Genomic DNA, 17,623 nt, shown 5'->3' on the forward strand with positions numbered 1-17,623 from the left:
TGAAATGATTTCACGGTAGTCCTGATGATGTGATTAAAGAAAACGACAATATAAAGTGTGTGGTATAGAAGATGCTTATATCAAGGATGGCAATATTTAGATATTTATATTGAAATGCGTGTGTATCTTTTTTCCTGCACAAATAATATATATATTTTTTATTTGCAACTTCATTTCCGCTTTCTGCAGACAGTGTTAAGTTCTTTGGTCTTCTGAAGGAATGTTATCTGGTCACAGGCTTCTTGCTAGTACTGTCAGCTGGATATAGTTTGGGTGGAAGAAGGTAGAGTGAAGTCAGTGTATGCGGATGTACAGTACAAAGGCAGCACCCATAGTATCACACAACAGTCTTTACACTTCTTGTTTTAGTATATTAACAGGGCAGCAGTCTGAATAATGTGTTCACATAGAAATATTTATTTATTTTTATTATTATTATTATTATTATTGTGTGTGTCTTTTGTGTATCATTTTTAGGCATATGCTGTGTACAAATATGAGTTTAAATGTGTTTTACAGTAGTGTGTGTGTTTGGCTCAATGCTTTTACATGCAGAAATGCAACTAGTAAAGGTGCACGATATGCAACATGTATTTACATTATGCAAGCCGTATAACTGAGGGTATATTTACATGGAGAACATTATAGACCTATACAGATATTCATTATTAGACGGCAGACAGACATATTAAACAGATAGATAGATAGATATTATATAGGATAGATAGATAATATATAGGATAGATAGATAATATATAGGATAGATAGATATGAGATAGATAGATAGATATTATATAGAATAGAGAGATAGATAGATAGATAGATAGATAGATAGATATTATATAGAATAGATAGATAGATATTATATAGGATAGATATGAGTTAGATGATAGATAGATAGGTGATAGAAAGATAAATAAATAAATAGATAGATAGTTATCATTTGGGATAGATAAATAGATAGATAAATAGATAGATATTATATAGGATAGATAGATATGAGTTAGATGATAGATAGGTAGATAGATATTATATGGGATATATATATATCTATATATATATATATATATATATATATATATATATATATATATTGTAATAGATATGATAGATGATAGAAAGATAAATAAATAGATAGATAGACAGATAGATAGATATATAGGATAGATACATAGATTGATAAATAAATAGTTAGATATTATATAGAATAGATAGATAGATAGACAGATAGATATTATATAGGATAAATAGATATGATAGATGATAGATAAATAAATTAATAGATAATATATATAGAGTAGATAAATAAATAGATATATCATATATAGGATAGATAGATAGATATTATATAGGATAGATGATAAATAAATAAATAAATAGATAGCTAGTTAGATGTTATATAGGATAGATGATAGATAGATCAATAAATAAATAAATAAATAAATAGATAGCTAGTTAGATGTTACATAGGATAGATGATAGATAGATCAATAAATAAATAGATAGCTAGTTAGATGTTATATAGGATAGATGATAGATAGATCAATAAATAAATAAATAGATAGATAGATAGGTAGGTAGATAGATTACTTTATTTGCCCACATCAAGGGCAGTCCTGTGTGTGAATGGGGAACCTGTTAGCAATGTGTTAATTTCTAAATGGAGTAATGGGATGGGTAGCAGCACAGATAGGGCCTCCTACTCCCTTTAGAAGCCAACTTTGTAACGTGTGGACACAGACACTGACATCCAGATAAGTAACACGACCTACATTTGCTTGGAGTGCAGGGTCCCTGTGCAATATGGCGGACACAGATGAGGGATATGGGATGCCCGATACTCCAGTGGAACCAGACCCCAAGGAGTTGCAGTGTGATCCTAAGCAGGATAGCCAGCTAGGGGCCAGCAGCAAGACCCCAACCTCCCCACAAGCAGCCTTTACTCAGCAGGTAAGGAGCTGGTTCCCTGAAAAGTAAAAAAAAAGAAATATGGAGGGCCTGTGGAATTTAACACGTAGATATATACATATGCATGATATCCATTTGTGTGTAGCCATATGGCAAAGTAACAAATCAATAATAAGATTAAGCCATGTCGTAAGACGACTGTAGCAGCCATTTTTATACAACTAGGAAGTTTACTGTCATGATTCGATGTACCAGCCTGTGTATGTACACATCCTATTGTACAATATAGACTCTGGGAAACACGTTATATAAATGTGGATGATAGATAGATAGTATAGTTTGTTATACTAACCCAGTGTCTCCCAACCAGTGTGCCTCCAGCTGTTGCAAAACTACAACTCCCTTCGGCTGTCCGGGCATGCTGGGAGTTGTAGTTTTGCAACAGCTGGAGGCACACTGGTTGGGAAACACTGTACTATCCTATAGTTATACTGTATGTGAATAGCCAAGAGGGTCAACTGTTTGTTACTGTGACAATGGTTGATTATTTATTCTCCATAACATCCATCAGACACAATGCAGTGTGACTAACTTGTTATACTCTGTGCCCAGGGAATGGAAGGCATCAAGGTCTTCCTGCATGAACGGGAGTTATGGATGAAGTTTCATGAAGTAGGCACAGAGATGATCATCACCAAGGCCGGAAGGTAAGGGCATCAGACTGTATGAGGAAGAGGTGGGTACGTTTTACTATCCTGTGATGTGCACATCGCATTCTATACCAATCCAAGATCTAGAAAAGAATTGGATTCATCCAGCTGGTTGTCAGATTCTTAAATACTGTGGCCCATTACACTAGGGAAAACTAATGTATGTTTGGGAGAAAGCCTCAATAAGAAAACAATACAGAAGAAAGTATTGACCCTAAAAACGCATAAGGAAAAAAACAAACAATAAAAAAATAATACTGCGACCCATTACACTAGGGAAAACTAATGTATGTTTGAGAGAAAGCCTCAATAAGAAAACAATACATAAGAAAGTATTGACCCTAAAAACGCATGAGGAAAAAAACAAACAATAAAAAAATAATACTGCGACCCATTACACTTGAGAAAACTAATGTATGTTTGGGAGAAAGCCTCGATAACAAAACAATACAGAAGAAAATATTGACCCTAAAATGCATAAGGTAAAAAAACAAACAATGAAAAAAAAAAATACTGCGACCCATTACACTAGAGAAAACTAATGTATGTTTGGGAGAAAGCCTCAATAAGAAAACAATACCGAAGAAAGTTTTGACCCTAATATACGTAAGGAAAAAGCAAACTATAAAAAAATAAAAATAAAATACTGGCATCTATTACACTAGAGAAAACTCCTGTATGTTTGAGTGCATGTCTCAATAAGAAAACAATACAGAAGAAAGTATTGACCCTAAAATGCATAATAAAAAACAAACAATAAAAACATATATACTGCCACCCATTACACTATAAAAAAAAACTCCTGTATGTTTGAGTGAAAGCCTAAATAAGAAAACAATACAGAAGAAAGTTTTGACCCTAAAATGCATAAGGAAAAAACAAACAATAAAAATAAAAATAAAATACTGCCACCTGTTACATTAGAGAAAACTCCTGTATGTTTGAGTGGAAGCCTCAGTAACAAAACAATACAGAAGAAAGTATTGACCCTAAAATGCAAAATAAAAAAACAAACAATAAAAAATATATACTTCCACCCATTACACTAGAAAAAAAAAACTCCTGTATGTTTGAGTGAAAGCCTCAGTAACAAAAGAATACAGAAGAAAGTATTGACCCTAAAATACATAATTAAAAAACAAACAATAAAAAAATAAAAATAAAATACTGCCACCTGTTACATTAGAGAAAACGCCTGTATGTTTGAGTGGAAGCCTCAGTAACAAAACAATACAGAAGAAAGTATTGACCCTAAAATGCTAAATAAAAAAAAATACCAAAAAAATATATATACTGCCACCCATTACACTAGGGAAAAAAAACTCCTGTATGTTTGAGTGAAAGCCTCAATAAGAAAACAATGCAAAAGAAAGTTTTGACCCTTAAATGCATAAGGAAAAAACAAACAATAAAAAAAAAATACTGCCACCCATTACACTAGAAAAAACTCCTGTATGTTTGAGTGAAAGCCTCAATAAGAAAACAATACAGAAGAAAGTTTTGATCCTAAAATGCATAATAAAAAAAAACTATATATACTGCCACCCATTACACTAGAGAAAACTCCTGTATGTTTGAGTGAAAGCCTCAATAAGAAAACAATGCAGAAGAAAGTTTTGATCCTAAAATGCATAATAAAAAAAAACTATATATACTGCCACCCATTACACTAGAAAAAACTCCTGTATGTTTGAGTGAAAGCCTCAGTAAGAAAACAATACAGAAGAAAGTATTGACCCTAAAATGCATAAGGAAAAAACAAACAATAAACAAAAACAAAAACAAAAAGTATACTATAACAACAGACCCAGATATGTATATGCCAGCTTCTGTATACCTATATTGTGGCACTGGGAATTATTACAAGAATACATAGCCATCCCCAGCTTGTAGGTCACTATCACTGGAATCTTCCTCCTCAGTGAACTGGATATCATCCAGCAGATCGGGGGGAAAGGGCCTGGCAGATCCTCAAGATTTCCTAGTCCAATAATAGAGACTTCTCATTGTAGTGGGTCATGTAAATAATGTATGGTAAAAATCACAAGTTAATGGAGCCCATTGTAGAGTTCTAGGCTATACTGGACCTCGCGTATACATTGCAGTGTTTCCCAACCAGTGTGCCTCCAGCTGTTGCAAAACTACAACTCCCAGCATGCCCGGACAGCCTTCGGCTGTCCGGGCATGCTGGGAGTTGTAGTTTTGCAACAGCTGGAGGCACACTGGTTGGCAAACACAGATGTAATGTATGTGTGTGACAAGTGGTTAATAGGAGCCCCTGTACATGCGGCTACATAGCAGGGCATGTGTATAAAATAGCCCAAACCTTTAGGTGATGAATAGCCGAGCGGATCCAGTTTCCCCCTAGCAGGGAAATAAATAGCTTTTACTGCACTTTTGTTCAAAGTTAAAATAGCAAAATGGACTTTATATAAAGCTGTGCCAGGAATCCAGGCGACACATTACATGTGCACAGCACCGGGCGCCTCTCTGGGGGGAGGGGAGGAAGAACATATAATCCACTAACAATATCATACACTGGGTTTCCTCTACTATACCAGCATTTTATATTCCTATCGTCCCAATAATAACAACCAGCATCTTATTATGCTCCTGGTCAGGGGCTCATTGTAATAGCGACTGGTTTTAAAATAGTAGTAAACTGTAAACACAACAAAAAACGTCATCAGTCACCATTGTTGTGTTGACTTTAATGTTTATGTTGTTTTTTTTCAATACTTTTGCATTGTCATTTTAGTTTATTTATTTTTTTTGCATCTTTTTTTCTTACTTTTATATATATATTTTTTTATAGTAAAGAGTAATTGTTTTCCTATACATTGAGGGTCGTGAGGTTGTGTGATGCCTGTGAGAATATAGGAAACTGTTCTAGTAAAATGTTTAGAATACAGAAAGCATTGTTCAGTGCGCACAACACACGTATACACAGCACAATACACGTCTGTGTGCACTGTATGGCGGCAGGCGCGGCTGTGTAGTCAGTGACGCTATATAGCTGTGTTTCCCAACCAGGGGGCCTACAGCTGTTGCAAAACTACAACTCCCGGCATGTCCGGACAGCCGAAGGCTGGGAGTTGTAGTTTTGCAACAGCTGGAGGCGTCTGCTATATACACTGAGGGGGACGATTCCTCTATTGATTCTATTTGTGTGATGACGTCATATGTGGCGGTTATTTACAGTATATAAAGTAGCTACACTGTGGCACAATAGTGTAACTGTACAACAAGCTGTAGTGCAATGAAATGACATAAGAGATGCAATATAAATTGTACAGAAGATAAAGCAAATGTGCAGCTTGTAATGATCCCTGCATATACTGCTTAGTGCTAGACAGGGAAATATGGTGCAGGGGAGTGACGTCATTCCCAAAACAAACACATCTTACATTTTATTATCAACTATAGGCTATAGTTTTTAAACATAGAGGAAATCTCTCTATCTACCTATCCTATATATTATCTATCTATCTATCTATCGATCTCTCTCTCTCTGTCTATCTATCCTATATAATATCTATCTACCTATCTATCTATCTATCTATCTAATATCTATCTACCTACCTATCCTATATATTATCTCTCTCTCTCTCTCTCTCTCTCTCTCTCTGTCTGTCTATCCTATATAATATCTATCTATCTATCTATCTATCTATCTATCTATCTATCTATCTATCCTATATATTATCTATCTCTCTATCTGTCTGTATATCTATCTATCCTATATAATATCTATCTATCTTTCCTATATAATATCTATCTATCTGTCTGTATATCTATCTATCCTATATAATATCTGTCTATCTATCATCTATCTATCTCACATCTATCCTATATATTATCTATCTATCTATCCTATATATTATCAATCTATCTATCTATCTATCTATCTATTTATCTATTCTATATAATATCGATCTATCTATCTATCTATCTATCTCATATCTATCCTATATTTTATCTATCTCTCTCTGTCTGTCTGTCTATCTATCTATCCTATATAATATCTATCTATCTATCTATCTATCTATCTATCTATCTATACTATATAATATCTATCTATCCTATATATTATCTATCTAGCTATCTATCTATCTATACTATATAATATCTATCTGTCTATCTATCCTACATTTCATCTATCTCTCTCTGTCTGTCTATCTATCTATCCTATATAATATCTATCTTGCTATCTATCTATAGTATATAATATCTATCTATCTATCCTATATATTATCTATCTATCTATCTATCTATACTATATAATATCTATCTATCTATCTATCTATCTATCTATCCTATATATTATCTATCTATCTATCTATCCTATATAATATCTATCTATCTATCTATCTATCTATCTATCTATCTAGCCCATATAATATCTATCTATCTATCTATCTATCTATCTATCTATCTATCTATCTATATATCTATCTATCTATCTATCCTATATAGTATCTATCTGTCTATCTGTCTATCTATCTGTCTATCTATCTGTCTGTCTGTCTATCTTTTAATGTTAAACATTATTGAACAACAATAGAACATCCCCCATTACCAGATGATAACTAGTCTATGAAGACTTATCAGATCTGTGCCACCCCTAAAAATACCAGGTTGAAGAGCTCCAAGTTCAGCCACTCTAGTATGAACCTCTTAAGGAAGGAGCTGTAATGTGTTTTCTGTAGAGTCTAGATGAACTAGCTTTAGGAGCTTTGGGCTGGGTTCACACATACTATTTTGGTTATTATTTTTTGTCAAAACCAGGATTGAGTCCAACACTCATATAAAAATGTGCAACTCTTTTCATTATAGTTTTTCTCTGTGTTGATTCCACTCCTGGTTTTATCTAAAAATACTGACCAACATATTGGGGAAGATTTATCAAATCCTGTCCAGAGGAAAAGTTGCCTAGCTGTCCATAGCAACCAATCAGATCACTTCTTTCATTTTTAACAAGGCCTCTGCAAAATGAAAGAAGTGATCTGATTGGTTGCTATGGGCAACTCGGCAACTTTTCCTCTCGACAGGTTTTGATAAATCTCCCCCATTATGTGTAAAACCAGCCAGGAGTGGGTCCAAAACATAGATAACATGTGCAAATCTTTCCATTAGGATTTTTCTCTGTGTTGATTCCACTCCTGGTTTTGGCTAAAATTACTGACCAACATATTATGTGTGAACCCAGCCTTGATATGAAATGCTATAAATTTTTGCTTAAAAAAAGCTAATGAAACAATCATTTCCACAAACACTGCCATCATATTCTGTAATGACTATGAAAATGATTATAGAAATATTTGAGATTATTATAAAATAATTACTGCGCCATGGTAAGAAGTTTAATTTCCTGTATGATCTAAGGAAAAAAACAGTCATGCCACTTAAGAATAGTCTACCCATACATTGCTCATTTCTATGTAGCCATCATCAATCCTGTGGAGGTACATTATAACTGTTACGCCGAGCGCTCCGGGTTCCCGCTCCTCCCCGGAGCGCTCGCTTCACCTCCTCCGCTGCAGCGCTCCGGTCACGTCCTCTGACCCGGGGCGCTGCGATCCTGCTGCTAGCCGGGATGCGATTCGCGATGCGGGTAGCGCCCGCTCGCGATGCGCACCCCGGCTCCCCTACCTGACTCGCTCCCCGTCTGTTCTGTCCCGGCGCGCGCGGCCCCGCTCCCTAGGGCGCGCGCGCGCCGGGTCTCTGCGATTTAAAGGGCCACTGCGCCGCTGATTGGTGCAGTGGTTCCAATTAGGGTTATCACCTGTGCACTCCCTATATTACCTCACTTCCCTTGCACTCCCTTGCCGGATCTTGTTGCCTTAGTGCCAGTGAAAGCGTTCCTTGTGTGTCCCTTGCCAGTGTTTCCAGACCTTCTGCCGTTGCCCCTGACTACGATCCTTGCTGCCTGCCCCGACCTTCTGCTACGTCCGACCTTGCTTCTGCCTACTCCCTTGTACCGCGCCTATCTTCAGCAGCCAGAGAGGTGAGCCGTTGCTAGTGGATACGACCTGGTCACTACCGCCGCAGCAAGACCATCCCGCTTTGCGGCGGGCTCTGGTGAAAACCAGTAGTGGCTTAGAACCGGTCCACTAGCACGGTCCACGCCAATCCCTCTCTGGCACAGAGGGTCCACTACCTGCCAGCCGGCATCGTGACAGTAGATCCGGCCATGGATCCCGCTGAAGTTCCTCTGCCAGTTGTCGCTGACCTCACCACGGTGGTCGCCCAGCAGTCACAACAGATTGCGCAACAAGGCCAACAGCTGTCTCAACTGACCGTTATGCTACAACAGTTGCTACCACAGCTTCAGCAGTCATCTCCTCCGCCAGCTCCTGCACCTCCTCCGCAGCGAGTGGCCGCTCCTGGGATACGCTTATCCTTGCCGGATAAATTTGATGGGGACTCTAAGTTTTGCCGTGGCTTCCTTTCCCAATGTTCCCTGCATCTGGAGATGATGTCGGACCTGTTTCCCACTGAAAGGTCTAAGGTGGCTTTCGTAGTCAGTCTTCTGTCCGGAAAAGCCCTGTCATGGGCCACACCGCTCTGGGACCGCAATGACCCCGTCACTGCCTCTGTACACTCCTTCTTCTCGGAAATCCGAAGTGTCTTTGAGGAACCTGCCCGAGCCTCTTCTGCTGAGACTGCCCTGTTGAACCTGGTCCAGGGTAATTCTTCCGTTGGCGAGTATGCCGTACAATTCCGTACACTTGCTTCAGAATTGTCCTGGAATAATGAGGCCCTCTGCGCGACCTTCAAAAAAGGCCTATCCAGCAACATTAAAGATGTTCTGGCCGCACGAGAAATTCCTGCTAACCTACATGAACTTATTCACCTAGCCACTCGCATTGACATGCGTTTTTCTGAAAGGCGTCAGGAACTCCGTCAAGATATGGACTCTGTTCGCACGAGGCGTTTCGTCTCCTCGGCTCCTCTCTCCTCTGGTACCCTGCAATCTGTTCCTGTGTCTCCCGCCGTGGAGGCTATGCAGGTCGACCGGTCTCGCCTGACACCTCAAGAGAGGACACGACGCCGTATGGAGAACCTCTGCCTGTACTGTGCCAGTACCGAACACTTCCTGAGGGATTGTCCTATCCGTCCTCCCCGCCTGGAAAGACGTACGCTGACTCCGCACAAAGGTGAGACAGTCCTTGATGTCTACTCTGCTTCTCCACGTCTTACTGTGCCTGTGCGGATGTCTGCCTCTGCCTTCTCCTTCTCTACAGTGGCCTTCTTGGACTCTGGATCTGCAGGAAATTTTATTTTGGCCTCTCTCGTCAACAGGTTCAACATCCCAGTGACCAGTCTCGCCAGACCCCTCTACATCAATTGTGTAAATAATGAAAGATTGGACTGTGCCATACGTTTCCGCACGGAGCCCCTTCTTATGAGTATCGGATCTCATCATGAGAGGATTGAACTTTTGGTCCTCCCCAATTGCACCTCGGAGATTCTCCTTGGACTTCCCTGGCTTCAACTTCATTCCCCAACCCTGGATTGGTCCACTGGGGAGATCAAGAGTTGGGGGTCCTCTTGTTCCAAGAACTGTCTAAAACCGGTTCCCAGTAACCCTTGCCGTAACTCTGTGGTTCCTCCAGTAACCGGTCTCCCTAAGGCCTATATGGACTTCGCGGATGTTTTCTGCAAAAAACAAGCTGAGACTCTACCTCCTCACAGGCCTTATGATTGCCCTATCGACCTCCTCCCGGGTACTACTCCACCCCGGGGCAGAATTTATCCTCTCTCTGCCCCAGAGACTCTTGCCATGTCCGAATACGTCCAGGAGAATCTAAAAAAGGGCTTTATCCGTAAATCCTCCTCTCCTGCCGGAGCCGGATTTTTCTTTGTGTCCAAAAAAGATGGCTCCCTACGTCCTTGCATTGACTACCGCGGTCTTAATAAAATCACGGTTAAGAACCGCTACCCCTTACCCCTCATCTCTGAACTCTTTGATCGCCTCCAAGGTGCCCACATCTTCACTAAATTGGACTTAAGAGGCGCCTATAACCTCATCCGCATCAGAGAGGGGGACGAGTGGAAAACGGCATTTAACACCAGAGATGGACACTTTGAGTATCTGGTCATGCCCTTTGGACTGTGCAATGCCCCTGCCGTCTTCCAAGACTTTGTCAATGAAATTTTTCGTGATCTATTATACTCCTGTGTTGTGGTATATCTGGACGATATCCTAATTTTTTCTGCCAATCTAGAAGAACACCGCCAGCATGTCCGTATGGTTCTTCAGAGACTTCGTGACAACCAACTCTATGCCAAAATTGAGAAATGTCTGTTTGAATGCCAATCTCTTCCTTTTCTAGGATATTTGGTCTCTGGCCAGGGACTACAGATGGATCCAGACAAACTCTCTGCCGTCTTAAATTGGCCACGCCCCTCCGGACTCCGTGCTATCCAACGCTTTTTGGGGTTCGCCAATTATTACAGGCAATTTATTCCACATTTTTCTACCATTGTGGCTCCTATCGTGGCCTTAACCAAAAAAAATGCTGATCCCAAGTCCTGGCCTCCTCAAGCAGAAGACTCCTTTAAACAACTCAAGTCTGCCTTTTCTTCGGCTCCCGTGCTCTCCAGACCTGACCCTTCCAAACCCTTCCTATTGGAGGTTGATGCCTCCTCAGTAGGAGCTGGAGCTGTTCTTCTACAAAAAAATCCTTCCGGGCATGCTGTCACTTGTGGTTTTTTCTCTAGGACCTTCTCTCCAGCGGAGAGGAACTACTCCATCGGGGATCGAGAGCTTCTAGCCATTAAATTAGCACTTGAGGAATGGAGGCATCTGCTGGAGGGATCAAGATTTCCTGTTATTATCTACACCGACCACAAGAACCTCTCCTACCTCCAGTCGGCCCAACGGCTGAATCCTCGCCAGGCCCGGTGGTCTCTGTTCTTTGCCCGATTTAATTTTGAGATTCACTTTCGTCCTGCCGATAAGAACATTAGAGCCGATGCTCTCTCTCGTTCCTCGGATGCCTCAGAAGTTGATCTCCCTCCGCAACACATCATTCCACCTGACTGCCTGATCTCCACTTCTCCTGCCTCCATCAGGCAGACTCCTCCAGGAAAGACCTTTGTTTCTCCACGCCAACGCCTCGGAATCCTCAAATGGGGTCACTCCTCCCATCTCGCAGGTCATGCGGGCATCAAGAAATCTGTGCAACTCATCTCCCGCTTCTATTGGTGGCCGACTCTGGAGACGGATGTTGGGGACTTTGTGCGAGCCTGCACTATCTGTGCCCGGGATAAGACTCCTCGCCAGAAGCCCGCTGGTTTTCTTCATCCTCTGCCTGTCCCCGAACAGCCTTGGTCACTGATTGGTATGGATTTTATTACTGATTTACCCCCTTCCCGTGGCAACACTGTTATTTGGGTGGTCGTTGATCGATTCTCCAAAATGGCACATTTCATTCCTCTTCCTGGTCTTCCTTCTGCGCCTCAGTTGGCTAAACAATTTTTTGTACACATTTTTCGTCTTCACGGGTTGCCTACGCAGATTGTCTCGGATAGAGGGGTCCAATTCGTGTCTAAATTCTGGAGAGCTCTCTGTAAACAACTCAAGATTAAATTAAATTTTTCCTCTGCATATCATCCCCAGTCCAATGGACAAGTAGAAAGAATTAACCAGATCCTGGGTGATTATTTGCGACATTTTGTTTCCTCCCGCCAGGATGACTGGGCAGATCTCCTTCCATGGGCCGAATTCTCGTATAACTTCAGGGTCTCTGAATCTTCCTCCAAATCCCCATTTTTCGTGGTGTACGGCCGTCACCCTCTTCCCCCCCTCCCTACCCCCTTGCCCTCTGGTCTGCCCGCTGTGGATGAAATTTCTCGTGACCTTTCCATTATATGGAGAGAGACCCAAAATTCTCTCTTACAGGCTTCTTCACGCATGAAGAGGTTCGCGGATAAGAAAAGAAGAGCTCCCCCCGTTTTTTCCCCTGGAGACAAGGTATGGCTCTCCGCTAAATATGTCCGCTTCCGTGTCCCTAGCTACAAGTTGGGACCACGCTATCTTGGTCCTTTCAAAATTTTGTGTCAAATTAATCCTGTCTCTTATAAACTTCTTCTTCCTCCTTCTCTTCGTATCCCTAATGCCTTTCACGTCTCTCTTCTCAAACCACTCATCCTCAACCGTTTTTCTCCCAAATCTGTTCCTCCCACTCCTGTTTCCGGCTCCTCGGACGTCTTCTCGGTCAAGGAGATTTTGGCTGCCAAAAAGGTCAGAGGGAAAAATTTTTTTTTAGTAGACTGGGAGGGTTGTGGTCCTGAAGAGAGATCCTGGGAACCTGAGGACAACATCCTTGACAAAAGTCTGCTCCTCAGGTTCTCAGGCTCCAAGAAGAGGGGGAGACCCAAGGGGGGGGGTACTGTTACGCCGAGCGCTCCGGGTTCCCGCTCCTCCCCGGAGCGCTCGCTTCACCTCCTCCGCTGCAGCGCTCCGGTCACGTCCTCTGACCCGGGGCGCTGCGATCCTGCTGCTAGCCGGGATGCGATTCGCGATGCGGGTAGCGCCCGCTCGCGATGCGCACCCCGGCTCCCCTACCTGACTCGCTCCCCGTCTGTTCTGTCCCGGCGCGCGCGGCCCCGCTCCCTAGGGCGCGCGCGCGCCGGGTCTCTGCGATTTAAAGGGCCACTGCGCCGCTGATTGGTGCAGTGGTTCCAATTAGGGTTATCACCTGTGCACTCCCTATATTACCTCACTTCCCTTGCACTCCCTTGCCGGATCTTGTTGCCTTAGTGCCAGTGAAAGCGTTCCTTGTGTGTCCCTTGCCAGTGTTTCCAGACCTTCTGCCGTTGCCCCTGACTACGATCCTTGCTGCCTGCCCCGACCTTCTGCTACGTCCGACCTTGCTTCTGCCTACTCCCTTGTACCGCGCCTATCTTCAGCAGCCAGAGAGGTGAGCCGTTGCTAGTGGATACGACCTGGTCACTACCGCCGCAGCAAGACCATCCCGCTTTGCGGCGGGCTCTGGTGAAAACCAGTAGTGGCTTAGAACCGGTCCACTAGCACGGTCCACGCCAATCCCTCTCTGGCACAGAGGGTCCACTACCTGCCAGCCGGCATCGTGACAATATCCTTCTATAATTGGTGTTTACTAAACTCTCATAACTGCACCGATGGAACAACTCCAACAATAAATTCAACACCAGTTTTATCACAGAAAAGGGAATTCTGCTGAGAGAAAATGGATTATTGAGGAACCATTAATTTTTTCGAAAATACTTTTTTAATAATGACATTTTTTAATAATGAAGAAATTGATCTAACATTTTTCCCAATGTATGTATTTAATGACTGATTGAACATACATACCTCTGGAAGGTATACTTTAATACTGTACGATCAATGAGGAGTGGACCATACATAATTATTATGTAAGGACACAGTTAGCTGGATACATGAGTGCAATGTACTGTATTATGTAAACACTCATCTAATCAGTGAATATAACAATAAGTATGGTCTACATTTAATATACAGTCAATTTAATAGTTGCTAAAGTTTTTTTTTACACAAAGCGGCATAAAAGATACATTTATTACATATATATATATATATATATATATATATATATATATATATATACACATCTCACTGTTCTCAACTACAAGTTCAGCTATGGAAATGTTCTTTAAACTGGGAAAACTGAATAATTGCGTTTCTATTATGAAACTTCACAAATGCTGACAATGGTTTTTATGTATGATGGATACATTATTATCAATGATAAATAATAGCTTTATCATGTAAATGGGTCTTAGATATAAACTTAGATACAGTAATTATGGGTAAGGCTTTAACAGGGATGACTAAATGTTACAATAAGGAATATTTATTCATACTGCAGAAAACGAAATGAATTGGCGCACAATGTGTGATAGATGTGTCTCTACTTATTAGATGTGTTAGACACTTTATTCTTTCTTATGATATTTCTTTGTTGGCTTAGCTTACTATTTTGCACCAAAGAATGGTACATGTCATTAATAAATGTGGCACATTTTACAACTCCACTTAGCCATGCCTCCTTTTTATACACTTTTCAAAACTGTCTAGAGAGGTGTTAGGGTACGTTCCCACACAGCGTATTTTGCTGCGCATTTGCTGCATATTTGGTGCTGCGTATTTTCCTACCCATTGACTTCAACAGAGAAAATAAAATACGCAGCAGCAAATACGCAGCAAATACGCCGTGTGGGAATGTACCCTTAAAAGTATCTATAACACATATTAAATGCAGGGCACAGAATGTATGCCAGTTTTTTTTTTTTTTGGCACAATAGGGGCCATAATTCTGGTGCATTTTGCTTAGTAAATCTGCCCAAATTTCTTCTTGTAAATGAAAAGACAGATTGAATGATAATCTACAAAATGATGGTTTCTTATCCATGAAATTGTTCCTGCACAGAAGTTTACTATTTTCCTTGTTAGGTGTAGACAGAAGTCTTAAAGGAACAGGCCGATAACACTACTTGAGGATCTGTGTGTATAAAAGAAACTTTATGTCATGATTTATGATCAGCCCAATGTTATCTACCCTTTATAATCACTGGAGGAAGGCTTACCACAAAGAGTAGTTATGGGGAGAGATGGGGGAGAATATGATGTATAAAGTGGTGTCAACCTCTGTAATTATTAAGCCTCTAATAGTAGTGTGCATGCTCCAAATTCAGTGCTAGGTATGACAAATCAGAAATGGAGATATATTCTTTTCCACTGATACAGCAGTGCAGGAAAGCAATCTCATATTACTGAGTCAGAAGAAAAACTGTTCCTTTCCTGTGTAATAGAGAACAGTATGTCTAGATAAATATGGGTAATAGGTATTAACAAGGGAGGGCAGAGTCACTAATGAATCTGTGTTTATGTACAGAAGGCTCACCATAAATACTAAAAGCAATATGGCCTGCAGGGATCAATGTGTCAAATTATGAATATGTTCCATTTTTAGCTTCCATTAGAGTTATGGGAGACTGTGCATGTACTTGAGGCATATATTTGAAATTTCAAGTATTTTCTCATATATTTCTGCTCCTCTATTGTCCTCTTCCAGGCGTATGTTTCCAAGCTACAAGGTAAAAGTTACTGGCCTCAATCCAAAGACCAAGTACATCCTTCTCATGGATATTGTGCCAGCAGATGACCACAGATACAAATTTGCAGATAACAAATGGTAAGCTGCCCATCTTCATCTGTTTAACTAGTGAATGCAAATGTTCGGCTTTTTGCTGTAAAACAGGCATGACATCACTGAATGTGATACACAAAGGAGCTTTTGTAGGAGCCCTGTATCATTAGTGATACATATGACACATTTGAGTGACGTCATTTGATATATTTCAGTTGGTTATGGCTTATAGCTGGTCATCGGGATATGGTGAATGTAGATATATATCGACAAATGTGGTACATGTTTGGAATGCGTATTATGTTTTTTCTTTTCTTTAGTTATTTAAAGTAATTGTAGTAACTATAATAACATTACTAGCAGAATGTCACATTATAGTTTACGAAATGTGCCAAATACCGTATATTCTATCCAAAATGTGATCAAGGGAAAAATGTATTGGCACACACTGAGGAAAAATTTGAATAAGCAACAAATATCAGTCAAACTACCAACCTGTATAGCCAGGACACGACCTACTTTTTTTTAGGCTTCCTTCCCACTTGTTCAGTGATGTGGTTCAGTTTCCCTCCAATGTGGAAGTAAAATGCAGATTTTTTTTTTTAACAAAAAGCTGATCCCAATGCAACATAAATATGTGAACTCAGCCTTACAACATTATATAATCAATGTTAAGAAAAGCCATATATATCCTTATGTTCTACACATTCCAATGCTGTCCTCCTATACCTGGATATTGATTAAATTGACTGGAAATTTTATATAACTTAAAGGCCATGTTCACACAAAGCTTTCTTTAGCCTTATTTGCAAAAATTTTTGTGTTCACACATAGATTTTACAGGTATTTACAGATCAAAATTAGACCAACAAATAATGTGTGAATATAGCCTTAGGCTGGGTTCACACACACACACACACACACACACACACACACACACACACAGTATTTTGGTCAGTATTTTTAGGCTAAATCTCAAATGTTTTACAATCGTAATAAAAAATCTTACCAAAAAGTAATCTTAGTAATAGTAATGACTATGCTTCTAGAATTCTCCATTTTAAACTGAAAATAATTTATTTATTTTTTATTTATTTATTATGCATAGATACATTGTGTTTGTATTTAAATAATAGTTAACATGAAGTACATCAGGAAAGAAGTATTAGGCATACCAATAGTATATTTCAGGACATACAAAATACATTTTAAGCTATTTCTTTAAGGCCCCCTTTACATGTCTACAGGGATCTGGTGACATTTTCCTCCATTCCTGTAGTAATGCGCCAGAGGGAACCTATATGTAGAACTAATCCCATTTACTTGAATTTAGCAGTTCACATTAATCTGGCACCTCAATTTGGACCTAAGATGGTCAGACATGCTGCAGAAGTGCCGGACGAGGGAACACAACTTGTTGCATTCCCCCATATGGCCTACAAACTGAATGACTGGCAGATGCTAAACTACTGATACCAACTAATGTACTTTGTCATAATTTGTGGTTAGTTTTAGGCTTGGTTCACTGAGTCGGATGCTGGATATTCGAGAACCCAGCCTAAGAAATACATAAAACTATTGGCAGTGTTGGATATGGTAAAATATGCCTTAGCTTTACACATACACATGGTCTACACAATAATCACAGTTCCATTAACACAACTTTTTGATTCCAACTGCTTTAAGAAATATGCTATCTAGCCCACTCTCTGGGATCCTAAGATTTATACATTGGAATTGTATCTGTACTGTGGAATTATGATGGATAGTCTATTAAGGAATCTATATAGAACAGAGAGAATTCTGGGATCTAATGGAATGTTTGAATTGGTGTTTTTAAGA

General features: G+C 40.1%; 1 protein-coding gene and 1 long non-coding RNA gene across 6 annotated transcripts in view; one reads left to right on the forward strand and one right to left on the reverse strand.

Moving 5' to 3' along the window:
* Nucleotides 1–17,623, reverse strand: part of LOC130280291 (uncharacterized) — a 36,100-nt gene that overhangs the window by 115 nt on the left and 18,362 nt on the right. For 2 of the 5 annotated variants that reach the window (XR_008846021.1, XR_008846023.1), the window contains 3 exons: nucleotides 2,501–2,629; nucleotides 1,773–1,966; nucleotides 1–258 (listed from right to left, as the gene is read on the reverse strand). The exon at nucleotides 1–258 is cut by the window's left edge. This is a non-coding gene — a long non-coding RNA (uncharacterized LOC130280291). Of the gene's footprint in view, nucleotides 259–1,772; nucleotides 1,967–2,500; nucleotides 2,702–4,455; nucleotides 4,611–16,276; nucleotides 16,626–17,623 lie in introns of those variants that run through there. The other 3 variants (XR_008846022.1, XR_008846025.1, XR_008846024.1) reach the window with 3 other exon arrangements.
* The window catches only part of TBX5 (T-box transcription factor 5), a 77,432-nt gene continuing 61,612 nt past the window's right edge, over nucleotides 1,804–17,623 (forward strand). The window contains exons 1-3 of the mRNA XM_056528766.1: nucleotides 1,804–1,956; nucleotides 2,518–2,615; nucleotides 15,707–15,826. Of these exons, the coding sequence (XP_056384741.1) occupies nucleotides 1,804–1,956; nucleotides 2,518–2,615; nucleotides 15,707–15,826 (371 nt within the window). The remainder of the gene's footprint in view (nucleotides 1,957–2,517; nucleotides 2,616–15,706; nucleotides 15,827–17,623) is intronic.

The sequence above is a fragment of the Hyla sarda genome, chromosome 1 (genome assembly GCF_029499605.1).
Source record: "Hyla sarda isolate aHylSar1 chromosome 1, aHylSar1.hap1, whole genome shotgun sequence".
Classification (NCBI taxonomy): domain Eukaryota; kingdom Metazoa; phylum Chordata; class Amphibia; order Anura; family Hylidae; genus Hyla; species Hyla sarda.